The following is a 26,189-nucleotide window of genomic DNA, read 5'->3' as shown; positions in this document are numbered from 1 at the left end:
CATTACATACTTTATAAAATAATGACTTTTATTTTATTTTCCAAGGTTTTAAAAATAAAATAAAAAACGTGTTTTTTACTAAGTTGATTTTTATTTCACAATGTTCTTTTCAACAACGGCCTTTTTTATTTCATGTCGTTTTTTTTTTTTTTTTTTGAATGACTTGGTCTTTCAATCAAAGCTAGATAGTGGGACCTCTGCTTGATCCATGAAGATCAATTAGTTTGAGAGGGGTCTAGCTGCAGACCTCCGCTCTCAGCTGCTTGAGGAGCAACTCTGAAACTGACTTTTCTGTTGCAGCCATTCTGTCTTAAACGTGTCATGCACTCCTGTTTTCAGCTTTTCAGTCTTCTCAGCATTAGTGATAAGTCTCCATGCTAAAATCGATACGGCAAGTGCTGCTACAATGTCTGTGTAAAAGATCGGCCAATCACTCAACTGGCTCTGCCTTGGACATTACGCTGAAAAACAACATTATAAAATAAAAAGGCCATTATGGAAAAGGACATTATGAAATAAAAGTTGACTTTCTACAAAACATTTAAAAAACCTATTTTGCCATATGTCACAATTTAATGGCCATGTTAGATATTTTTTTCTGTAATTTATTAAAATGATATTTATTTCAAAATGTGGTTTTATTTGTTTAATTATGAATCTTTTGGGGTTCCATAGGATCATCTCTCTTTCTCTTGTGTTTACTCCCAGGAGTGTATTTGTGAGTTATTGCCGATGCAACATGTGAATATCTTCAATAGAAGAAAGTTTTTGATCTGAAAAGTTGATTTAGCATTCCTACCAAGGGTATAAGGAAGTATCCCAATGTTTGAGCATCTGACTGTTAAACTTCCTGTGAAAACTCCATCAGTTTTGGTTTCCTGCTCATAAAGGTGACTGACTCTGACATCATATTACCAAGAAACATGATACATAGTGTAATAGGAATCACACTGTTATCCTTGCTTTCTGCGAGTGATCCAGATAAGAAGTGAGACTCTACGGTTCTTCTGTGTAAGTCTATGCAGACTGACCTTACTCGACCACTTTCGGGCCTCGTCGTGCAGCTGCCTGGCGGCCACCATCATTGGCTCACTGAGCACCTCTCCAACCTTCTGCTCCGGGAACTCCTCGTCCTTCTCCTCAGGTGGAGGAGGTCGTGGTGGGGGCACCTCGCCCTCTGGCAGGGGGGGTTTGGGTGGAGCCTGCTCATCACTAACCTGGAAAACACACACACACACACACACACACACACACACACACACACACACACACACACACACACACACACACACACACGGACAAACACGCATTAGCTTTAGATACAGAAGGATTAAGACACAAGTGGATCTGTGGAGTAGAAAATCAGACAAATTCATTTTAAAAATCTGGAAATTAAAAAAAGACAACTAATGCATCATCCAGAGGTTGTTTCATGAAGTCTTTAGTGAGCAGTTCGATCGATGACAGATGGAGTTGTTATAAATCAGTCTGAATGACTTAGAAAAAAAAAACGCCTCAGGTCTTATTATTCACAGTCAAGTGTGTCTCAGAAAAGCTTTTGTGGGTGTTGATCACACACAGGCTTATATTTTGAGCTGTTTGTTTACATTTTATTGATTGTTGACCTTTTATTTAATCATACCTGAGTATGAAACCTGAGTGCTTCAAATTCAAAAATTCAACAAAGGCCTGAGCAGCTCTCTGAAAGGTCACTGCTCACTTTTCACACTTTACATCTTTATCACAGTGTTTGTTTTTAGCTCTGGTAGTGAGGTGGTGGATTTTATTGTGGATAGTAGGAGTTTCATGTGTGTGAATGAGCTCACATGGAGCTGGTCCAGGTCTGGAGGTGGAGGAGGGAAGTCCGGTTCCTGAGGCTGGAACGCTTCCCTCACTTTCCCAACTGCAGCCAAAATCCTCAGACAGGAGTCTAAGTATGCTTTCTGCAGCGCTGCAGAGGAGAGGATGAAGCATTAAGAGACAGGTAGATAAAATAAACCTGGAGATGTGTTGGCATGCTGTGTCTTCACACCTTTATCCTGAATGTTTCCAGCCACAGCCTTGGCGTCCATCACCATTGGTGAGATGGTGTGTGAGAGGATGTCTGACGCGTGTTTCACAGTGTCTCTGAAGCGAGGATCTTCCGAGTTCTCCACCTCCCTCTTTGCCACCAACAGGACCCGGTTAGCTCGTCTTGCTATGCTTGTTGCCCCGGCAACAAGCATTTGGGGCTGAACATTTGCCATGGCAACACGGCACTTGTCGATGTCTTTCTTTATCGCCTCTTCGGATGCATCTAAGAGAGATTTGGTGTCTATGGCCTCATCCACTAGACCTGCGGTGACACACAGAACAATATTTAATCTTTTCTGATCTTTTATTCATATTTTTATCATTTTTAAATCATTTCTCTATCTTGAATTGTAAAGTTCTGATAATTTAATGTACAAATCCTCACCAGTAAGTCTCTCCACATTGTCAATCCACTGGTTTTTCATGGTGTCAAAGTGTTCATACGCCGCTTTGTTCCCAGGATTCTTCAACAGGATCCGAGCAGCAGAAGTCACCTGGACATTAAAAACAGTCAGACTGTGCAACGAACTCACTGTAACCCGTACATTTCTTATCTTAATATGATATCATGCAAATCAGGGAGCAAAGTAAGCAGCATCACCTGTGGAGTGAGCTCCCTGGCGTGTTTCACAGCAGCATGTATTCCCTCCACCGTGCTCTTATTGGCTGTTCCCACCGCTGCAGCTTTCTCTGCCGTCGCCCCGAGTCGACCTGCGTGGGCCTCAAAGTTTCCTGCACGTTCTTCAAAAACCTATAATAAACAGAGAGTACTGAGCTCAACCCAGCTTAATTTATAAATTATCTTTTATTTCTCAGCCTATAGGATAGGACAGAATACAAGAAATTTATAAAAAAAAACAAAAGAAGCTTTGATCAAAGCTATGAAAATATTTTAAATTAAAAAAGAATTTTTAAATAGTTTTACATTACTGAGATGCTTTTTAAACATAACTGACCTCCGCTCGGTTGGGGGCATCAGGTGGAGCAGTTGCAGCCACGGCGAGCAGTTTGACAGGCGTAGTGGTGTCACTGAAAACATCCGATACCTCTTGGGTCATCACCTCCTGCATGTGCTGCCTGAGGTCCTGTTTGAAGCAGAGAGTTGTGTCATGCCCACTAGGGGGAGCTATGGCTGTTGCTATCCTAGAGACCTTTGCTGTCACTTTCAAAAGGACTCGTAACTGAAGTAACAAACATTTCCAGCATGTTAGCATTCTTTTTATCAGGCCTATAAAGCTGGGAGAAAAATTTTGTTGACAAAAATCTTTGTCATCATAAAGATAAAAAAAACTAGAGTGACCAATCAACCTGATGAGCATGTTTTTGGACTGTGGGGGAGCTAGAGAGAAACCACTCACGCAGACGCGACACAGAAAAGCTCCTGTCCAGTTAGGGAATTGAACCAGACTGGCTGTTGCATACATGATGAGTCTTTAACCACCCTCTTTCCAATCAATTTCCAATCAACTCTAAATTCAATCACCTTGAGACAAGTTTTGTTCAAAGCTGAGTGCTTTACTACTTTACCTTGAGGCTGTCCTGCAGCTGTGCAGCTGTTGCTCGTGCATGAGGAGCCTCAGCCTCACCCCTTCCAGCCATGTCTGCCAGAGAGTTCATCAGAGCCTCCGTCCTGTCACAGCGTCCTGTCATGTCCTGTCTGTACGGCCCCAAGAGGCCTCCTGCCAGCCTCCGGCCCTCTCCGACCATCCCTCTGATGGCTGCCTGACCTGAGGGGGCACAAGGGGACAACATTGTATTTGAATCACAGCTTATAAAAAATCACATCTCCTCGTTTACAAATATAAAAGAAACTAAGATGTTCTGTTTTGGGTAAAAGTTTTCAGTTAAGTCCTGATGTGATTTATGTCAAAGCTTCTTGTTTATATCTTCAGAGGAAGCATGTTGTTGAAAGTACCTTCATTCCATTGTAGTATCTCACACTCTGCTCCCAAAGGGAAGCATGAAGGAGTAAAGGAAACAGAGCAACATACTTCAAACAAAGCATCAAAAACTGAACAATGAATGATTAAGAGAGTAGAGTTAGTCATTCTGTGATTCAAGCATGAGATACCGTCCTGTAGGGTTTTTAGGAAACGGCATTAGATACATGGAATATCTAAAATCCTATAGGACTACGAGTGTGTCACAAATCTTTCAGGATCCTAAGTCCAGGATGTTGCTTTTACCACTTCCCTCCGCTTCATTAATCATAACTCTTCTGACTGAAGCCACTGAAGGTCACAGTGTCAATTTTTGCACCAAAACCACTACATCATCTTGCTCACCCACTCCTCTGTCATCCACTCCTGGGCTGGCTACCCAGCGCAGCGCCTGCTCCATCTTCCCCTCCAGGGTGACAGCAGGCTTGGCTGGCCTCATGTTGGCTACAGCCCGGTTCGTTTTGGACTGCAGGGTCAGCAGCGCCGCGCCAATCTGCTTCGCCAATGCTCGGGCCTCAGGGGTGTCACCTTTACCCCTGATAGAAAAGCAGAGAGGTGATTTAGAGGAGGAAGAGAGGTAAGCTGTCACTTACAGGCCTAAAACCCCAACCTGGGGCCTGGATGTTCAAAAGCTTTTATCAGAGATAGAATAACCAACATCAGAGGATCCTTCTGTTGTTTTCCAAGATTAAGTCCAACAAATCCAAATACAGATTCTCAAGTCAAGATCACAAGGGCTCTAAAGGGGGCAACACATTTCAAAATTTGTCCACAGGGGGGCGCCACAACTGCTTCAGTTTGAAAAGATATTAGGGGCAAAATACTATAGTTATCTTCCCCTTTCAGTCTGTCACTGCAGCAATTTAGTGGCTCACTGTAAAAAGAATTTGACAGACTGTCTGACAAGTATTATCATGTATAGTTCCTGTGATCCAGCCTGAAAACATCCTTCTTGGATCCTTATTTTACTAATTTTATTGGATTAACCTAAAGTGGGTTAAGGTTTAAACCAAGTTTGGATTAACTGACCCTGTTGGATTTTGTAATCCCTTTTGTCTTTCTTTGGAAAAGTTCATTTTTAGGATTTTATCTTAACCCGTATTTCCACTCTTATCAAACACTTTTGAACAACCAGGCACTGTTTGTTAAAGCCATTCCCCAACACCACCATAAAGGAAAATACCACTGAAAAGGAATTATGCCACTTTTCCACTTTTTCGTTTTTCAAGTATCAACACAAACTTTAGTATGGCCAGTAAAAAAGCAGGAAAAATATGTTTGATTACCCTTTTTTTTACAGGTTTAAAAGCTACATGTTTGAGTCAATAATATTATCATTATCACCAGGCTTTAGGCCAAAAGGGTAGAATATTTGTATAGAGTTTAGAGTTGTAACCAAAGACTAAAAAAAAATGGACGTCTGTTTGCTCGGCTCCAAGTGAGGTCTCCACAAAAACTGCTCCCCCTGGTGGCTGGCTGCAGTATAGGTTAGAAAATCTGGTTATCCAGCCATTCCGGATGGGCTGTGGTCAAACTTTAAAAAATTAATACTCCTTGTAGAAATGTTTCTCACATCCGATTGTTGTGGTGATTTGAGGACATCATTTGGCTGTCTTGTATTCAAGTCCTCTTTTTTCTAAAAAGTTTTGTTTTCATTAGTTATACGAGTTTAAAAACAAGGCTTTATGTAATGTTTAACAATGTTTGACAGCTGCCGTTCTTGTGCATTTTTTTCTGGGATTGTAAAATATGTCGGGAGGTAGAGTCAAGAAGTGATTAGACTCTCAAAAGACAAAAAAATATTTTTTTTTTTGTACCCGGCTCCACTCATATTCTCCCAGAATCCCTCACAGTCTCTACTGCACAGACTCTGGCTGCAATTGCTACCAATGGCTGTGCCTGTAACAGGGGAATTTTGGCTTCAAAACTGTACAATGATACATGGCGGAGCCACACTGTCCACTCTATATACAGTCTATTGTTGTAACATGAAATACTAAATATTATCCTGGTGTAACTTTCCTTGTGCAATAATTTTTCTATGCATATGATATGTAGTAAATATATATTTGCTTATTTCCTAATTGACTGACCTTGTTGTAATTGTATGGACTTACAACTTCTGTCTGTGTCTTGTTCACATTGATTCACGTCAAATTGCAGTCATATTTGATCATTTGAAGGTCCAGGTTTATATTCATTGCCCAGGTTTGGTAAAATCTATTCTGCTCTGTGTTTTGTTTTTATCTCTTGTTTCCTCTGGTCCATGCAGGCAGCTGAAAAGCAGTAAAATATACCCCTAACAGGGACTGCACAGCCAACAAAATAAAGATTTGACCAAACAGTCCGTTCAAATGTCCTCTATGCGTGTCCTTTTTAAAGCTCAGATTCATAATTTTAGCTTGTTTCATGCTGGATCTTTTGTTTTTCCTGTTCCTGTTTGCCTTGTTTCCTTGTATGGTCACCAAAATGGATGAAATGAGAAGGAGAAATAATTTATATTCCTAACTGTGACTCAGCTCGCTGTGATTCATGAAACTAAAATGCCATTTGGGAAATTAACTGTTTAAACATGTTATCTGACTCTAAACAGTTTGAAGTTTTACGGCATGTTCCTTTAAGAGAGCAGTATTTTCCTTTCAGGTTCACCAAGTTTAAATTCTCAAACTCCTTCTCACTCTCCACCTTTTTACCCAAACCCTTACACCACCAACTCAGACATTTAGAAACCTCATAGCTGGACTGATGCCCAGAGTCGACAGGCAACAACATAATTTCCAGGCAGGTAAAACATGCCACCTATTGGTTGTATGTGGTTGCAGTTTGAACCTAAAAAAGAATGTCTAAGAATTAAACTGAGTGTTTAAAAACACATTTCTGGTCATGCATGTTAAAGAAGAGACTGCGTACTGTCTGCGCAGCTCCATGAGTCTGGCGGTGAGGCCTGCGATCTCGCTGATGGAGCGCAGGATGTCGTCTCTCTCCTTGGGGTCCTCACAAAGATCGGCGATGCGTTTGGCTTCTGCTAGCAGCGCTCGGATGTTTTCTTCGCCCTCAGGACCACCATTAGGATCAGCCAGCCAGGCCTGAGACGTACCAAAACAGGATTTAGTTAAAAATCTGATCAATTTGTAAGACTAACAAGCAGAAAAACATCACAAGAGACTTTGAAACAGAAAAACTGAAAAGTATTCTGTATCTTAAGAAGTTAGCTGTTCCGCTAAACCCATTAGCTTTAAATTATTGAAGGGCTGGAAAACAATTTCTCCTAATATGCAAAGGTAGATTTTTCTTTATCGTGTACAGAAAAACTTTTAGTTATCAAGAATCCATATCTTAAAAGGACAACAAGATTTTCAAGAACAAAAGAGTAAAGAAAAAAAAAACTTATTCAAGCCTTCAGTAAAGACGAAAATGTTAGTGGAACCTTATAACACATTCAAAGTGCAGAAGTTTTGCAGAAGTAAGTGCAAAAACTTTGATTGCAGTGTTTTGATTTGAAGTCAGAATAAATTAAATAGAAAATAAGAAAGTGGAACATTGTGAATCTGGTGCAGCGTGCCGGCCTCATGGGTGAACGTGGATTACTGTGCTGTTGTTGTTGCTGTTGTTGTTTTATCTGACCTGTGCAGCATCCAGCCTCCTGGCGATGGCCTGCTTGGCATTGATTAGAGCCTCCAGTCGGCGAGCAGCACTGTCCACTTTGCCAAATAACAAGTCTAAGCCCTGTGAGCACTGGCCTGCACGCTGCACACACCCCGAGGTCGGGCCCTGGCCTCTGACAAAATAAACAGAGATGATACATTACAATGTGAGAATACAGAGATTAGCAAAACTGCCTGACTTACAGTCTTTTAAAACAATAAAGAAGTGGAAGTAATAGGAAGCAAATGCATTACTCTATGTTACTTTACTGGTTGTTGATCTATCACAGTATCATGGTTCCTAATTGATTGCGCAAGAATCTGTTTGGAAGAGCTGCAGGCTAAGAGGTCGCCTGTGCATGCTTCTGCAAACACTGTTTAGTGTATCATCATCAGACGGTCACTTTATTCTGTTGAATTTTAATCTTTAATCTCATAAATTAACAGGAATAAACTCACGAGTTAAGACTTATATCTTTTTAACTTAATTCCTTAAATCCCAAGTCTCAACTCCTCCTTAAAGCAGCACTAAATCCCAGTCATTGAAAAGTAACCCACTTCTCAAAGCATTTAGGGTAAAATACTCGTAATGATGTTTTGCTCTGCTGTTTTCATGCTTTAAAATGCATGGTTTTAGCTGTCTGCACGACAGCATGTTGTTATTTTGTAAACTGGGTCCCGTTTTGAATAAAACCAGCGACACACAGGGTATAATCCAGGGTGTGTCTACCTGTTATTGACAGACTTGACTTTTAATGCCTGTTAGCCAGGGTAGATTGAATGTTTATTTCTTGAGCTGTCTTATTATGGTTCCTTTCCTGATTTCCTGAAAACAAGATGCCACAACACCAAACTCAAAGCTTCAAGAGAGAAAATTCTACCTGATCCTGAGATCTGTGACCTGATCGGTCATCTGTCCCAGAGCTTTTGCGGTAGCCAGGATGTCTTTCCTCTCCTTCCCAGCACACAGCTCCCCCACCTTACCAGCTTCATCCAGGATCACACGCAGCGCGACCTCGCCGGGCTCTCCTGAGGACGGCAAGGACACATCACAGCATGAGATTTAGAGATGATGTTGAAAGCAATAACAGACCAAGTGTTTCAGTTCTGCAGAAAAAAATCCACTCACCTGGCTGTCCATGAGGGTCTTTGAGCCAGCTTTTAGCGTGACCCATCTTTGACTCGATCAGAGCCAGAGATCTCTTCAAAGCCTCCATATCCTGAGGAAGAGAGGAACAGCTTTGTGTGAAGCTTCGACAAAACAGGACTGAGAACAAAGCTGTAGATACACAGCTCACCGTTCTGACTGTTGTTCTCTTAGTTACTAATTCTTCTGTGTTTTAAAGTAGTGTCTTTGGTTGGGAGCTAGAATGATGCCTTTTTTTCTCATTCACATCAAAACAAATGAAAACACCAAAACTATCAAACTCTCCTGTTTTGCAAGTTACAGTCTGAGAAACTACATTATTCTGAAGATGTCTTTAAAATGTCACATCACTACTGGTAGGTTTGACCTTTGGAAAATATAATTTCAGAGGGACTCTAATTTCTAGAGAGGTCTCTGAAAGAGGGAAGGATTCATAAGTGGAGGACTACCTTCTCGGGCTGATTAATTAAAATTCTTATTTCAAAAACAAATTTTTCTTACTGCACTGGCAGATTCATTTTTCTACTCCTAACAAGCAATTCAGGCTTCTTTTTTGTCTGCTAATATCTTTAAAGAATACTTTTTTTCCTGGCTTTGTTGTCTAAAGGTCGCTCATATTACGTCCAATAAGACTGTTCTTACCGAAATTAAGGCATAAATGTTTTCTTTGATTTCTTTTTTTGGAAGTGCATCCTCTTTCAGACTGAAAGCTGTGGAATAATTGTAAAAGACTGTCAAACCAATACAGACAGTTCTGAAATGTACTCTTCGGGTTTGATGCTTTCAGGGGGAGAAAAGATAGTGGATAAAGACGCAAACTATGTGCAGTTGAACCTCTAAGCCAAAACAACTCCCTCATTTTGTGCTTTTTAAACCTGGTGACAAATTAACTGTTGTTATGCAACAAATGGTGTAGTGTAGTGAAGTGTGTTTTCAGCTTTTTGTGTTATTGAAAACTCTTATTTCTCTCACTGTCTGTAACACGCTGATGTCTCTTTAAGAGTCCTCCACTCAACAAACCCCCTTTCCTCTGATTGGCCAGCCTTCTGGAGGTCTCTAAGGGGTGGAGCTTGAGTCAGACCTTGGTGTTCGAGGTCTACCCCTTGAACTTGTTATGAAATCATAAGGAGATCCTTGATAACCTCATCATTTCAGAAAATCTTGAAAAATACCTCCGGATGATCCTGCGCTGTTATTAAAGTTAAATCAGAGATAAAACCACAGATTAAGTAATTTCCCAAACATATGGATACATAGAGTTTTGAAACTCTGCACACCCAGCATTGTTACTTTATAGCTAAGTTTAAAATATGGGGAGGCAGAATGCCCCCTCTTTAAAATCTTCACTAATACATGTCTTTATTCATTTTATTGTAAAATGGGAAAAGTTTATCAGTCTGTTTATTCTATTGTTCAAATAGCGATAAAAGGTGATAGAGGGTTGAAATAAGAGCTTTAAAGGAGTATGAAGAACTCACAGCGGAAACACCATGACTCCTGTCTCCCTTTGTTGCAGGTTTAGAAGCTTCTTCCAGCTGACTGGAGACTGAACCTCCTAAGTGAAACCGTTCAATACAAACCATCTATTATGGATGAGTCTGGACACCAACCAGCTTATTTCTATAATTCATGACCCCAGAGGACAGCCATCATGTGCCAGCAGTTCTCCCACACACTGACAGTAAGTGCTTATCACAGCTCTCTCTATCTCTTTTTCTCTCTCCCTCACACACACACACGCACACACACACACAGTTCATTGTCTGAGGCAGCTGTATGCAGAGAAACATGCAGGGTTACAGGTTAGACTAGAGAAACAGATCCTAAATTTTCCGGTCAAGTATCTCATGGTACTGATGTGCCAAACACATTTCCTACAGAGTAAATATTCTTCCTGAAACAGCTTTTTTCAGACGTCTCTCCCACACTGTTAGAAACACAAAAAGGACTGGAGATGGACTTAATCTCAACACAAACTACCATTAAAATGAATTACCCAGCTCAGGGGATAGTTCTCATTTTTATTGGGTTTTTATGAGGTACTAGGAAAAATAAGGTGCAATATTTACAATAGATGACAGACAGCTCTTTTCTTTGGTACAATGTTTTCATAAAAATTATGATAGAATAACTCATACAGAAGGACTGGCTGCCCAAAACTATTAAAAGGACTGAGAGGAGAGAAAGGATGGAGGATGCACTAAGTCTGCAGAGAAATTATTTATCTGTGATGGATTGCGCCCCCCATGTAGTCTTACGTCACAAATATCACATACTGTAACATTGTATCATCGCCTGTTGTTGTGTTGTTATCTTTCTTGTTACAGTTTAAAGCATGTTCAGTTTGTTCCTTTCTTTTCCACGATGTACAGTTTCCTGACTTTTAGTTCCAAGTTGTATCATTTTGTTATGTATCTTTCTGTTTATTTCATTAGTTTCATTTTGTGTCGCACTGTTCCATGATGTATTGTTGCATTATGTATTAGATGGTATTCTACTGTATCACATAACATCATCAACAACATCATTACATTTCCTTAACAATGCTGTGATGCATCCCGTCCCTACAAAATGTTTTGTGACACATCGTTTCATATTTCTTTGTATTTTTTCAACATATCATTCCATGAATTATAGTTCCAAGATGTATCATTTTGTTAGATATTGTTTTGTTCTCTGACACATCATTCTGATATGTTGTATCGTTCCGTGGTGTATCATTCCTTTACATTTCATTTTGTTACGTATCGTGTCATGTTGTATCGTATTTGTGTTGTGTCATTTTCTAATGTATCGTTATATCCTGTCATATTGTAATTTGTTGTATGCTATATCGTGTTATGTTGTGTTGTTTTCTATTGTGTCGTGTTTTACCTTGTTGAACATACTGTGTCACGTCATGTCATGAAATATCGCATCACATCATATCCTATCATGTCGCACTGTACCGTTCCATTACTTTCATTTTGTGACAGTGTTCTGTGATGTATCATTGCATAAAGTGTTACATTGTATCCAGGACTTGACATTAACTTTTTTGCTCACCAGCCACTGTGGCCAGTGGTATCCCTGAGTTACTAGCCACTTAGTATTTTCACTGGCCACAATTTGTTGCTGGATAATTATGTTCAATTTGATTAAAGCCGATGATGACATGCTAAAGTTTACTTTGATTTACAACCTCTTTAAATGTAAATGACCCTTATGCACACTCAAAACAAGACTACATCAATGTTAAAATCCACAGGTCCTTAATCAGGTATTCAGCTCTGATAAAGTTGTGTGTAACATTGTGCTCTTTTCATATGAAAATATGCTGTCTGTTAAGACATAGTTATTTAAGAAGTAGTTTGTTATTGCTTATAATAAAATGGTAAAGGGGATTAATTGAACTGATAAAAACTCAGCAAGAGACACCGTCTGCTTAAATATGTTCCAAAACAATGACTGTGAATGAAGTGATGTTGTAAGACAAGTGATGGACAGTAACGATCAAATATGGACACTAAAAGACAATCAAGAATTATGTCATACATCTGTAAATGGAATCAAATTCATAATAATCTGATGATATGTGAAAAGAGGAGACTAAATATTGAGGGAATGGGGACGGGACTAGATAAGCTCTGCTTCTCCCGTCTTCCCTTTCGGACATGTACAATGTGATCCATTGAAAATGTGTGATATTGTATAAGTGTGCTGACATGACCGAAATAAATCAAATCATCATCATCATCATCATCATCAAAATATTTATTAACGATTGTAATCAGAAAATCATTTCTTTTTTCATGAGAATGACAATGAAGGAGAGGTAAATTAAATTTCCTCAGAGCTTTCATCATCAGAGTCATCTTTTTGGTTGTCTCTCTGCTCCATGTTTGAGATAAAAATTCAACCCGCCAAAGTGGCCAGTAGGAGCGGCGGTGTTACCAGCCACTGCCGAAATCCACCAGCATTTGGCTGGTTGGCCGGTGTTAATGTCAAGCCCTGATTGTATCCTATTGAATACCTTCACAGGACATCATTTTGTTTTGTTGGCATTGTGTGCACAATTTCATAACATTGTTGGTTTTGCAGTGTGTCTTATAGTTCCCTTTTGTTGACTTTTATCATATGGTATGGTATTGTGAGCCACATAATAAATAACATCAAGGTTTACTGAGCTACCTGATAGGTATTGATGTTTGTCTAACCTGTATGTGTAAAAACAGAGGTTGCAAAGTAGGGAAAACAGGGTCAAAGGAAAGGACTGTGTGTCTGTCACACTGAGCACTCAACCACTCAGCTTTGTTTTAGGATGTCATCTCCTCATAAATACCTCATACAAGCCCAGCTTAAAAAAGTCAGAACTATCCCTTTAAAACTTTCATCAAACCTCCATCTGTTTCAAGCCATTTGACTCAAATGGACATCGAGAGACAAACAGATGCACATAAAACAGCAGAGTGATGAGCGTCTGCACAGAACATCATCACATCAGTTTAAAGAACACACGACACACGTATGCTGTTAACACACAGCATGACAGGGACATGTGTGAACACAAGGACGTCATTTCCTTCTCTGTCTCAACCACACATACACAGGTGCATGCTGGGAACTGCAGAGAGGGAGAGAAACAGGCTTACCTTCTACAGGGAGGAAAAGAATGGAGGAGGAAGGTGAAGAAAGAAAAAAAGAAAAACCAGGAGTTATACTGGCGAGCAAACAGAAAAGAGGGAACAGAAAGTAAAGAGTGATTTGTTTTCAAGAAAGGGTTTGCTTAGAAGAATGTGTGTCTGTGTGTGGCTCAAATTAAAAGAGTGACTATCAGATTCAGGTATGTGGAGCTTCTCTCTGATGTTTTGGGGGCTTTGGGGTATAAAATAGAAGCTAAAATGAGGCGTGTAATCATACTTTATTGGCCCAGGCGTCTTCGTCCCACGTGGTGAGCTGTAGGACACGGATGATTTCATTGATTTCGGCGCTCATTTTTTCAAAGGTGAACCTTCTGTTCCTCTCTGCCTCCTCCACGCCAGCTCCTCGGCTGCTCTTTGTGGCGACAAAGATCTTTATAGCTGCAGACAGACAAGTGAAAGTTTATTCACAACAGGAGCACAGACTCGAGGGGATAGAAAAAGTGGTCAATGAAGCAGCTTTGGTTTCCAGTTGGTGGGAAATAAACCTATCTGTGACAAAGCCCTGGAGCTAAAAGATTAATTACAATCACAAACATTTCATTCATTCATTTTTTGCATCTCCTGTTCAGGGTCGCTGGTGACAGGAGCCGATCCCAGCTGTCTACAGGCAAAGGATAAAGTACATGGGTGAAAAGACAGTCCCTAAAAGTATTGGAGTTCTGAAATTATGTAAAAAGTCTTTAAATATGAAATGAGTGTAGACCTTTACGAGATCTTCGCAAGACCTTCAAGAGATCTCTGCAAGATCTTAATGAGATTTTCAAGAGATTTGTTGAACTGTTGAGGTCTTCACATAAGTATCTCCTAACTGTTGTATGAAATCTTTGAGAGGGTGGGCCTAGAACACCAAGGTACGCTCATAGACGTAAAAAAAAAAAATGGACGTCATCTTGCTCGAAGTAAGGTCTCCAAAAAAACTGCTCCCCCTAGTGGCTGGCTGCAGTATAGGTAAAAAAAATCTGACGCTCCAGCCATTCCAGATAGGCTGTGGTCAAACTGTAAAAAATTAATGTTTCTCACGTCCGATTTCTGTGGTGATTTGAAGATAACATTTGGCTGCCTTGTATTCAAGTCCTCATTTTTCTGAAGAGTTTCGTTTTCATTAGTTTTACAAGGTTAAAAGGAGGTTTTACATCAGGTTCAATGATGTTTGACAGCTGCCATTCTTGTGTTTTTTTTTCAGGGACTGAAAATTATGTTGGGAGGTGGAGCCAAGAAGAGATTAGACTCTTGAAAGAAAAAAAAAAATCATTACTTTTGTCACCCAGCTCCACTCAGATTCACCCAGAATCCCTCACAGTCTTTACTGCGCAGACTCTGGCTGCACAACTGCTTCAATGGCTGTGCCTGTGACGGGGTATTTTGGCTTCAAAATCGTACAATGGTAAACCACGCTGTCCAATCAGAGAGAAGGGGGGCTGTGGAGCAGGGAGCCCTAAAGAGGCAGCAGCTAAAGCGAAGTGTTTCAGGCAGAGGCTGAAAAAAGTGTTTATTTGGTGTGAGGAAATATGAATTTTTTGAGCTGTACAGAGTGAAGCCTGAAAAAGAAAATAACCCCTCTTTCATCAAGGTATGAGCTGCAAAATAGCATCTGACCCTGCAAGACAAACTCCTGCTGCATACTGCAGAAGCTGTGACAGTGCTCTCTGCTGCTGCGGTGTACAGTACAGCATGTGGGCTGTGTGTGTGTGTGTGTGTGTGTGTGTAGTCAGTCTGACATCCCCAGAAACTAATGACTGTAATTATGAGTGTTGCTATAACAACAGTGGGTCCACTCACACTCTGACCTACACAGAGGTTTTCCCACACAGTCACACACACACACACACACACACACACCTGATATGAGAACAGGCAGCAGCTCCTTGACGGTGTTCATGGAGCTGACCAGCATCTGTCTGTGCTCCTGGTGTGTGAGCTCCTGCTGCCGCTCCTCGATCATCTTCGACATTTTGGTCATCCCTGAAGGACAAACAGAGACTGAGCTTCTTTCACAACAAGACAGGATCACGTTTTACAGTTTATCCTCCAGTTTATTCTCATCCTGAGTCGTTTTTGACCAAACTGATCATTACTTCTCAAACGACTGATTTCGTACAAAGACAGCTCGGACGGATGAGAGGAGACCTTGGCATCAGATTTCCTCCGGCTCATTATTCCGCGGAGCTCTGACAAAACAGTTGACCTTTTACCTCGGGTGATAAATAGCCTGTTTATGGATCAGCTCGTCTGTGGGTAAAAGACTTAATCACAGCATCTTTGGGGCAGCAGTCAGCTGTTCATTTAGCCTGTCTCTGGATTAAAACGCAGCAGGTTGAGTTTGTTTCCCCTTATTTCATGACACCAAGTTTGATAAAGGTGATAACAAAGCAGCTGTGTTTATCCTTAATTCATTTTTGATTGGCAGCTTTGAGATTGGGGTTTTATTTTGAAAGGGAGGAATCCTGCAGACCTGGTCCTAGGTTCTTGGTGTATGTGATGAGATCCTCCATGGTCTCCACTACCTCAGCTACAGCCAGGTACTCCAGGATACCTTTACACACCCGGATTATCTTCCTCACCTGGAACACAGACATAATCACAAACATTTCTGCAGGCGTGAAGGAAATGCTGACATGATTTGAAACAAACATCTTTTATGTGTGTGTGAGCTTTTTTTAGGCAGAGTTAAACAGGGGCTTTCATTTTGTTTGGTGTCTCTGTGAGTGCGCAGTCTTGTGATGTGCGTCTTGTGACCGCAAAGAGTTGCTCTTTTAAAAAAATGAGGCTTCTGATGAGATGTGGCGAGGGAGTGAGCCTCATCACGTGTCCAGTGTGACTCCACTTACAGGGCTTCCATCAAACATTCAACACACACACACCATACAGCTTTGTACATACCATATTTTTACACACACACACTGAGTTACGACGGAGGGGAGTCATCTGATCTCAGTGATTAGATCTGAGCCTCCATTACAGACTTGCTCCTTCCTCTGCTCGGCTAAATAAAGCTTTATTTCCCTGAAAGATACCACACCTCTGAAGTAAGAGGGATCCTCAGGACACACTCATGATAAAAGAGGTTATTACACACACACATGCACTCATACACACACCTCAGCTTCATCAAAGGTAAGAAGCAGGTCGGATGTCCCCGACAGGATCCCTCTGGATCCGTCGATTAGGTAATCTCGAGCAGGAACAGAGTACGGATCCGCCTTTAACATCTGAGATGCCTGGACCAGCTTGGAGCTCGAGTTCTCTACCCTGAAGAAAAAAAAACACAGACGGCTTTAGAGGAGCAGTCAAGATCAAACTCAACATATGCCTTCACAGAAAACAGGAATTTATCACCTTGTAAACAAATAGATCAGATCTCATGTCGCCAAAGATGTGGCTCTCGTTTTAAGAAGCGGCTAGAGTTGAACCAAAGTTTTCCTGTGACATACAGACCCTGTTGGCTGGACTTCTTTAAATTAGCACTAGGGGGTAAAATAAAAGCACGAAACCTTCAGACTGCCTCAGATTGAGTTTCACAAGCAGGTGCTCGAATTTTTATCACATAGATCTTCAAAATGTTGACTCTTTCACAAGATGAAATAAAAAGTTTTTCTATAGTCTGACACTTAAAAAGTCACCCTTCCTTGTGAATACCAATGAAAGTCCAGTTTTTCTTTGATTTTCATTTTCTAAAGCTAGTATGGGCCTCAAACAGAGAAAGAAAGTGAGGTTAAGTGAAAGTTGTCATAGTTCGACCTGCAAAATCTAGCAATTCTCCTTAAACAATACAACAGTGTTCGAACTTCCAGGCTTTTATTTTGAAAGCCGTCTCCTCGGGGATCAAGGATTTAACCTGAAGGAGGTGATGGATTTTAACAGCACTTTAATAAACCCAAGTAACTCCTCTTTCTGACCCCCATTGGTCATGGTATTGATGGCTGCTGGTTCATCTATATTTAGGCTGGTTCACATTCCCACACGCCCCCTCCTAAGCCCTGTGAGTGAGATTTATGGTGTAATGCCTTGTGTGTGTGCCAGCAAGCTGGCGTGTGGGTCTGCTTGAGGTCTGAGCCCTTATTCTTAAAACAGGAGACAAATGTGGGATTAAATACGAGGGATAATGAAATCAGGGAGATGAGAATTGTTGACAACTCTCAGTAGAAGCATGAGAGTATGTGCAAAAAAACACACAGCTGGGTGTTTGGGTCTAAGACTGCAGAGTGGCAGCTCTCAGAGTTTATGTCAGCTCTTTGGATGTCGGCTGGGGAACAACAAGTAGCCTCTCAGCGGTCTGGATGCTGGGGCCGGACATCAGAAGAGGCTCTTTGTTGCAGCTGGGAACGCGGCCACGTTTCCTGACATTAAACCGTCTGGAATCCTCTTTTTAACAAGTTCTCTGTCTTCTCAGATGATGTGTATCTTTTCCATCATTTCTTCCTCTGGATGTAAAAGAGAATCTGAAAGACGGCTTTCTTTGAGACAAACTTACTTAATGAAGGCAGGAGGCATGTCTCTCTTCATCACCTGGTCCTCAGTGGTCTGAACCGTCTCCTTCCCCACCTGAAACACACACACACACAAATACACATACATATTGATTGTTTGTTTCACATTATCATTAGTCACAGCAAGACAGGAAATCACATTTAAGAGAATGCTATTTATAGTCTGAAGGGTGAACGGGTGTGCATCAATTCACACCTATTTCAGCCGTGCGTGCATGTCATATCTTTGGGGGAGCTCCGGTTGACTGGGTCGTCTGGTATTCAACATGAGGGCAGGTCAGGGGAGAGTCGCTGCTCTAAGTTGACCCAACTCTTCAGACCAAAACCCAGAACCTCAATCAATTTGGTCTACATCTTTATGGAGCAGATTTAGGTGACAAATGGCTTCACAAATGCAGGTCCTAAAATTACCAAAACTTAAAGTAAAGGCTAAAGCAAAACAGCACAGGGATGAGAATCTATGAGCATGCATGACAAATCACATCAAGGCAAGCTTCAAGGCTCCGAGAGGGAACACTCGTCTCTCAGTTTTCAGTTTTCTACACATCCAACATTTCAGAACAGGAAATTTCAGCACCCTGATCAATCACTGGCCAATTTTATAAGGTACATCTTGCTAATACCCTCCTTTGCCGTCAGGCCTGTCTTAATTTTCCGTTGCACAGATTGAACAAAGTGTTGTAAACCTTCCTCAGAGATTTTGCTCCATATTTAAATGATAGCTTCACACAGCTGCTGCAGATTTGTCGGCTGAGCATTCATGATGAGAATCTCCTGTTCCATCACATCCCAAAGGAGCTCTATTGGATTGAGTTCTGGTGACTGTGGAGGCCAATGAAGAACAGGGAACTCACTGAACAAGTTTTGGATGATTTGTGACAAGGAGCTTCAGAGGATGGGTACACTGGGCTCATATAGAGATGGATAGTTGCTCAGTTGCCACTGCAAAAACTGAAATCTTATCAAGTGTTTTTGCCTCATTTTAAGTAAAAATTGTCTTGTCATACTTGAGATGAGCCACATTAAACTTACCAGTCCAGAGAAATGTCTTCTTTCAAGTTATTTAAAGACAAAAATGAGGTCTCAATTGCATTTAAGAAGTAAAAAAGAAGTAAAAAGATTTTTTTTACTTCTTACAAGCAATTTAGACCTCATTTTTGTCTTGAAATAACTAGAAACAAGACACTTTTCTGGACTGGTCAGGTAAATGTGTCTAATATTAAGTCTAAAAAGACATTTTCTACTGAAAATAAGACAAAAACACTTTATAAGATTTCAGTTTTTTCCAGTGTGGTACTAAGGGGCTCAAAGTGGGTACAGAAAATCCACACCATTACACCACCAGCAGCAGCCTGAAGCATTGATCTATGGCAGGATGGATCCATACTTTCATGTTGTTCCCTCCAAAGTCTGAGCCTACTATCCGAGTGTGGAGCAGAGACCCAGACTCAACGGACCAGGAGACAGTTTTCAATCATCCCTGGTCAGGTTTGCGAGTTAGCACATGTGAATTGTAGCCTCAGTTTCCTGTTCTTAGCTGACAGGAGGGTCACCCGGTGTGGTCTTCTGCTGCTGCAGCCCATCTTCAAGGTTGGATGTTTAGATAAGCACGCTCAAAGTAGGGATGGGTACAGAATTAGGAACTTTTTAGGTACTGACCGAATCATGTCAAAAGTACCAGGTATCGATTCATGTAAAATCAAAAGGTACCATGTTTAGGTACCTAAATGCATCCTTGTGACTGTGAGAGAGTAGGTGATTTTCCATGATGGACATGAACACAGCATTTCAAGGTTATATATTGAAGAACATATTTGTTAAATTGTAAAAAAAAAAATATATATATATATATATATATTATTGTTAAACAAATTGATATTTTTACCACATAAACACAAAAAAGTACAGAAAATTGGTACCATTGAGTACTGGTACCGATGGCCAGGTACCGGGCATCGGTACTGTATCATTTCAAATGTGTAAGGTACCCATCCCTAGCTCAAAGTCTCTTAAATCCCCTTCCTTCTCCTTACTAATGCTCAGTTTGAACTTAAGCAGCTCGTTTTCACGTAAGTGCACTAAGTTGCTGCACTGTGATTGGCCGATTAGATCTTTGCGACAATAAGCAGTTGAACAGGTCTACCCAAAATAGTGGCTAGTGACCAACATTACAACTTTAATCTTCCAATCTGTTGTTTTTTTCTACTTTGCTCAAACCCTCCATCATCTTAAGGCCGCAGTGGTTATGAGGACATGGCATGATGAAGGTGAGTAAAACCGCGGCTTCACCACAGCAGGTGTGTTGGGCTGATTTCATCCAGTCATCATCAGCATCACCGTCAGTGAAGCAGAAAATGAAAGCAGGGCCTCCTTACAGTGAATGTGCAAAAACGGAGCCCTTGCGCATTGATTTTGCAGCTCGTCACATGATTTCTGACAAACAACGTCTGAGAGATGTGCATTTATCAACTCCCTGCTCTGCCAAAAAGGCAGCATAAATCAAACACCAACAGAGAGTCCTCCTGCAGAACACATCTGCACAAACACACACTCCTCTGTAAACACAGACACACACACACACACACAGCAGGATGACTTTGCTCACTTTTTCTGCAGATGTTCCTGCAGTGATGCAAAAACATCTCCAAAACAAATCACATTTACACACAAACACAGGCACACACACACACACACACACACACACTTTTGAGATGCAATTACAGTGAGATGATGACATCAGTCTCTCGTGGCTGCGTCAGTGGAAGTCGGTTAATAGACTTTCTGGCTCCAGAGACTCGGAGGCAGCGCGTTCAAACAAAACAGGCCTTCACTGGAGATTTATTCTCAAATTATCTGACCGCTCAGTGCTCGTGCTGAGGGCTTCTCCTTTTCTGGTCATGCTCAGTGGTTGGTAAGAGGTAACATCTCACAAACAACCAGTTAACAATGATCTGGTTTTCTTTTTCTGCTGCTGGTGCATGCACATCATTATCTGTGGCTGTATTTCATTAATCATATTAAGCACAAACAACTCTTTCCTTGAAGAGAGGAGTGAAACTAAAAGTCTTGATGCAGGAACTTGAACTTAACATCAGGACACTTCATGCTTCACTTGCAATGACAAAAGCATCAACAACACGTGAAGATATTCTTAAGAAAGTATACTTGTTCAAGCAAAAATACATCTTTTTAAGGTCATTTTTGGGCAGGACTTTCTGTCTTTTCCTTATCTCTGCAGCTGTCCTGAGGACAGACTTGCGACAAAAATCCCCAAAAGATGTTCTCTAATCTGAAGTGAAAGCAAATTTTGGAGATCTGCTAGGGAGACATGTCTCAACTTTTTGAACAGACTCAACAGCTCAAACTTTCTAAAATATTCTGAAAGTTTCTGAACACACTTAATGTGCCTTAAGAGATAAGCCAAAAATATCTGCAGGTGTCAGTGTGTCAATTTCCCCAAAGAGGAGGAAGTCCGACTTTAAAATGTGAGGAATGAAGCTCTGCAGGTCGAGCGCAGCCTGATGCAACCCTGCAGACGAACCCACAAAGTCATATCAGGTGACGGATCAAAGAGTTTCCTGTAAGCAGCAACACTCCACACCAGTTCCTCCATACATTTTTAATGAGACATTAAAGTGGTTCTCTGGACACGCTGACGGTGGGATGTGTTTGTGGTTTCACAGATTGAGAGGTGCAGCTGCCTCTGCAGAAAGGAAACAGCTGTCAATCAAAGAGGACAGGGTCATCAGCCACATAGGCAAACATCAGCTTTAATGCAGACGCAGCTCTGTTTCCTGTTTTTATCAGCTTACAAGTTAGATTTCAAGTCCAAGTGAGGGCAATGAAGTTTAAGGGTTCAAAAGCGATCAGCACATCCTGAACGCACTGTCTACGGCTCAGATTTCTATCTATCTACCTCATTTCTGATCTTTTTTTACCACTCAAAGACAAATTTCCTCTTATGAAGACACGCTTTGATGATTTTTTAATATAAATCACTGAATCATTAATAACATGAAGGACACGCGCAAGAGGAAAGAAAAGTGGAAGGAGTCATGACACATACATGAAACAGCACTCCAACTGAAGAATAAGTCGTTTTTCACCACTTGGACAATAAAAAGGGGGAAAAAAAATTAAAAAACACCTCTTCAGCATCTTCATGAATCAGCTCCTCTTCCTCACCAGTTAATTTTTCTTGGCTGTCTGTTGCTGTTGATTGGCGGGAGGTTTTTTAGGCTTAAAACAGTTGTCAGCTGCTTCTACTCTGTAAAAACTCAAAACTAACTTTTTCTTTTATCTTATTTGTTATGAAAAATAAAACTACCTGTCACATACACAACCCTTATTCTGAAATAATACACAAAAGCAAGGCCAGAATGTTTACGAAGAGTAAAAAAAATGATTAAATTAGATTCCTGGGATGAAAACGATGCCAACAGATCAACAGAATCAACAGGACCAAGTAGCATCTCCAGGTCTAAAATTATGAAGCCCATGCTAAAGTCCTAAAATATGAGGCTGGCAGCAGAAACACCTGAAACTAAACACAATAAGCCAAGACCGCAAGAATTAACATATTAATTTGTAGTCTAGGTCGGGCCCCCATGAGGTTCGTCCTTGAGCTGGTGATCTGGGTTCAAGTCCAGCCTCTGACCTGTTTACTGCATGTCTCTGCCCACTCTTGCCTTCTCTATCCACTGATAAACACAGGATAAACATATTCACTATTTAAAAGCCCACCTCTTTACGGGCTGAAGCTAGGTTGAGTTCAGCATTTCCAATATGGATTCAAAACTCTGCATCAGAAACAGATGGGTGACATCACAGAGACTACATCTGTATATCTTACAGTTTAAAATATGACCTTTGAGTTCCTCTTCAACCTTTGAGCTACAGATTAATCCTTCTCTTTATGATTTCACTTTTCCTGGTAGATTTTTTAATCTTATTAAAGCTGCTCTCTATAGATGTTCTCCCTTAAATTTAATTCCCAAACAGATAAACTCTGCTTTCTGAATCCAAATCATCTCTGAAGGTCAACTTGTTGTACAGAAAGCACAACCCCTCCTTAGATACCAGACTTACAGTGAAAAATCAGTACAATCCATACAAAGTGAGTTATCTAAAAAGCCACAGCAGTAGGGACAAAGCCTTTTTTCTCAATGAGATGACTCCTTCAGGCTCCAAAAGTGATAAAGGAAGGAAGTTTGCTAGTCAGGAGTCAATTTGTGACAGGCTGAGACGCAGAGGGGACGCACAGCCGGACTTTCATCCTCAGTCTGCTGTCGAATGAGAAGAGATGGAGCATATTTACATAGAGCAGCAGTTGGTGAGTCTGTGTGAGTGTGTGTAGAGGGGTGAGGTGGACCACAGGGTCTGGCACACTTTGGTCTGAACACACCACACACACTTTTCCTTCCTAATTGTTAAAAATGACTGCTCCTCCTCCTCATACTCTTCATCTTACTCTCCTTCACTTTCTGTCTGTCTCTTTCTCCGTCAGCATGCGGTTTCTTCACTCAACGGTAAATCTATTTATTCCTCCTCCCCCTCCCCCTCAGACATACTCAGGATCTCTGTTGACTCCTTGAGGAGCAGATTCTTCACAAACAGCACCGCAGCACCGCGGCTGCTCCTTCATCAGCACAACTTCACACACGCAAACACACTTTCAAACAAACTCCGGCAGCAGCTTTCAGATCTTTAGTCAAATCAACGTCGACCCACGCACACCCCACGCGCAGATCCAGACTGACACCATCTTGTGAGTGTCTCAGTGACCTAGATATGAAAGTGCCCCCTACACAGCCCACCCTGTCCGGGGTTAACAGTGAAACTGTATCAGCATTTGGTCAGACCCTCGGTGCTGTATACTGAGTTACCTCTCAGCTCAAAGTGTAGAAATGAATCAGCTTTCTAAAATCAAACGTGTCCTCAGAAGTGTGTGTGTGCTCAAGCTCCAGGTGCACTTTACATCCAATTAAGTTTATCTACCCGGCAACAAACCTCTGCTGATTTTACAAGCTGTGTTCCCAAGCACTCTCTGTCTCTTCAACACCTACTTAGAAACCACTTCTTAACGCTCGCTCCTCCTGTCATGAAACCACACAACAAGTCATCAGTTTTTCTTCACCCTCGCAGAGGATAAAGAATGAGCACAGATACCTTGGCACTTAAAAGTATCCTCACACCCTGGTTCAAGCCTTCTGATTAAAATTCTTATTGGCCATTTCCTGAACCTGAAGTTATGTTTGGGAGATAATTAAATATATAGCTAATAAATAGAAGAAGCACTTCATGGACTCAAAAAAGGGGAGTGAGTTTGAGGTGTACATTGAAAAAGGATACATCCAGCCTTAGAAATTCAAGAAAAACATCAAGGCACTCTTTTTTAAAGAGTTAAAATGTTTCTATTTTAATGGCATACTCATGTTGATCCTAAAAACACACCTCCAGGAATTCAGACTTAAAGCACCACTGAGTGACTTTCTGTATATGTCTATCTTGGTGTAGCTTTTCAACAAAGAAGTGTGTCTTACTGTATACAAGATGGGCAACATTAATGCTAAAAAGAAAGTTATCTTCACAGAGTCGGCTGGAGATTTAAACATGGCATGGCTATGTGTTGTTCTTTATTACTGCTGTCGCACAGGGAGTGACGATTCCTTTGACCAATCAGTGGACTGCAGAGTTTCTAGCTGCACCTTCTGGGGTTGGATTGGTATGTCTGGCACCCCAACAGATGGGTCCCAAAAAGTGGGACGGTACAGATCTGTAATTTGGAGACCTGTCCTGGTTTTAGTCAAAGGAAACACTACAAAATCACTGCAGAACTGCTTGATGGAAACTGAACTTTAGTGCTTCTCTTACTGACCAGATGAAATACAGGTAATCCTGTTCTTTGATGAGAAACTGGGCTTAAACGCAGAAGCTGCAGTGTCAAACGTTGCAGACTGGGGGACATCTATGATGTAGTTCAGCTAGTTTTAAAGCCTCATCAGATGTCTGTCTCACATGAGTCTGATTCTGCTCTACGAAAGGAATTTTTTTTTTTTTACCACTGCAACTTACTAAATGCTGCCAAGATCTCTACTCGTGGTGGGTTAAGATGAGACCAGTTCTTACCGTTTTTACACTTAAGGCTGGATGGGACATGTGTGTCATTGTTTTCAAGGCATGTGACTCATGAAATGTGGAACTGTGCAGTGATTGGATGAAATAAACATGAAGGGAGTGGAAAGTCTGTGTTATTTTTTGTTTCTTTTAATGACCAACTTTTTGACAGCTAAGATCTGAAATCCAAAATGACCTACACCCCACATGTGGCATCCAGGCTCAAATGTGTATACGCATTAATGTTGCAGCTGGTCTAAGTGGGCTAGAACTAGGACGACACCAGATGCCTCTTCAGTCTGGGTTCATGTTGACTGCACACATTGACTGGACATGTCAACTCACATCAGCTGCATGTTACCAAAAAGATGGAGTCCCAGGAATGAGAAGTTTGTTTTATTTTGAAACTCACTTGGCCTGTTAGGGTAGTGCCCCTGCGTATCTGCTGCAACCTGCTGGAGCAGGGATGCAGCCAGATCACAGCAGAGTGTAAGTTAACACATTAACTTGTGTTAGAAACAAATCTGATCCAGTGCCGTGACAAGGCAGAGGTGGACTGGAGACACATCTGGTGTTTTTTGACTGTAAATAATATAACAGTAGCATATCTAGATCCATTAATATCTTTGTCTTAAGATAACATTTATTGTGATATGGCACTTTATGAGCAGATATGGAATGGTTGATATTTATGGGTTGTTAATCAATTTTACTTGTGAGTTTGTCTCAAAGTTTGAAAGTACTTAAAGATATGAAGAAAAATCAATTTATTCCTTTTTGAGTGCCTTTGTAACTACTTTAAGGCTTTAACAGGGAGAAATTACTGTTGATTTTCAAAATACAGGAAGTTAATTCATTAAAAACTGTCTAACAGACACCAGATGACTCTACTTAAACAAACAGGCTTCTTCAGCTGTTCATCTTCAGCCATCTAACTCTGATATGCATTATGTACACAGAGGCTCTTTAGGTCTGCATGCTGCACATGGCCTCATGGAAATCAGACTCAGTGGTATTAAAAATAACTGAATTAGATATAACCTTCTCTCTGACGGTGTGGTTTGCTTTTATAGCCTGTTTAGAAACATCAGTGGTAGATA

At 41.0% G+C, this 26,189-nt stretch overlaps 1 protein-coding gene across 4 annotated transcripts in view; it reads right to left on the bottom strand.

The window, feature by feature from the left end:
* The window catches only part of LOC141795086 (vinculin-like), a 36,591-nt gene that overhangs the window by 6,315 nt on the left and 4,087 nt on the right, over positions 1-26,189 (bottom strand). For 2 of the 4 annotated variants that reach the window (XM_074675845.1, XM_074675847.1), the window contains exons 2-19: positions 17,958-18,028; positions 16,585-16,735; positions 15,939-16,047; positions 15,326-15,448; positions 13,704-13,864; positions 8,787-8,877; positions 8,539-8,686; positions 7,638-7,791; positions 6,924-7,099; positions 4,359-4,549; positions 3,989-4,015; positions 3,601-3,800; positions 3,030-3,158; positions 2,675-2,824; positions 2,459-2,567; positions 2,033-2,335; positions 1,827-1,951; positions 1,032-1,217 (exon numbers count right to left, since the gene is read on the bottom strand). In XM_074675845.1, the coding sequence (XP_074531946.1) occupies positions 1,032-1,217; positions 1,827-1,951; positions 2,033-2,335; positions 2,459-2,567; positions 2,675-2,824; positions 3,030-3,158; positions 3,601-3,800; positions 3,989-4,015; positions 4,359-4,549; positions 6,924-7,099; positions 7,638-7,791; positions 8,539-8,686; positions 8,787-8,877; positions 13,704-13,864; positions 15,326-15,448; positions 15,939-16,047; positions 16,585-16,735; positions 17,958-18,028 (2,604 nt within the window). The remainder of the gene's footprint in view (positions 1-1,031; positions 1,218-1,826; positions 1,952-2,032; positions 2,336-2,458; positions 2,568-2,674; positions 2,825-3,029; positions 3,159-3,600; positions 3,801-3,988; positions 4,016-4,358; positions 4,550-6,923; positions 7,100-7,637; positions 7,792-8,538; positions 8,687-8,786; positions 8,878-13,703; positions 13,865-15,325; positions 15,449-15,938; positions 16,048-16,584; positions 16,736-17,957; positions 18,029-26,189) is intronic. The other 2 variants (XM_074675846.1, XM_074675848.1) reach the window with 1 other exon arrangement.

The sequence above is a fragment of the Halichoeres trimaculatus genome, unplaced genomic scaffold, assembly GCF_033239565.1.
Source record: "Halichoeres trimaculatus isolate MK-OKI-2021-1 unplaced genomic scaffold, fHalTri1.1 fHalTri1_scaffold_8, whole genome shotgun sequence".
Classification (NCBI taxonomy): Eukaryota; Metazoa; Chordata; class Actinopteri; order Labriformes; family Labridae; genus Halichoeres; species Halichoeres trimaculatus.
The sequence above is the reverse complement of the archived record's forward strand: the minus strand, read 5'-3'. Positions and strand labels throughout refer to the sequence as shown.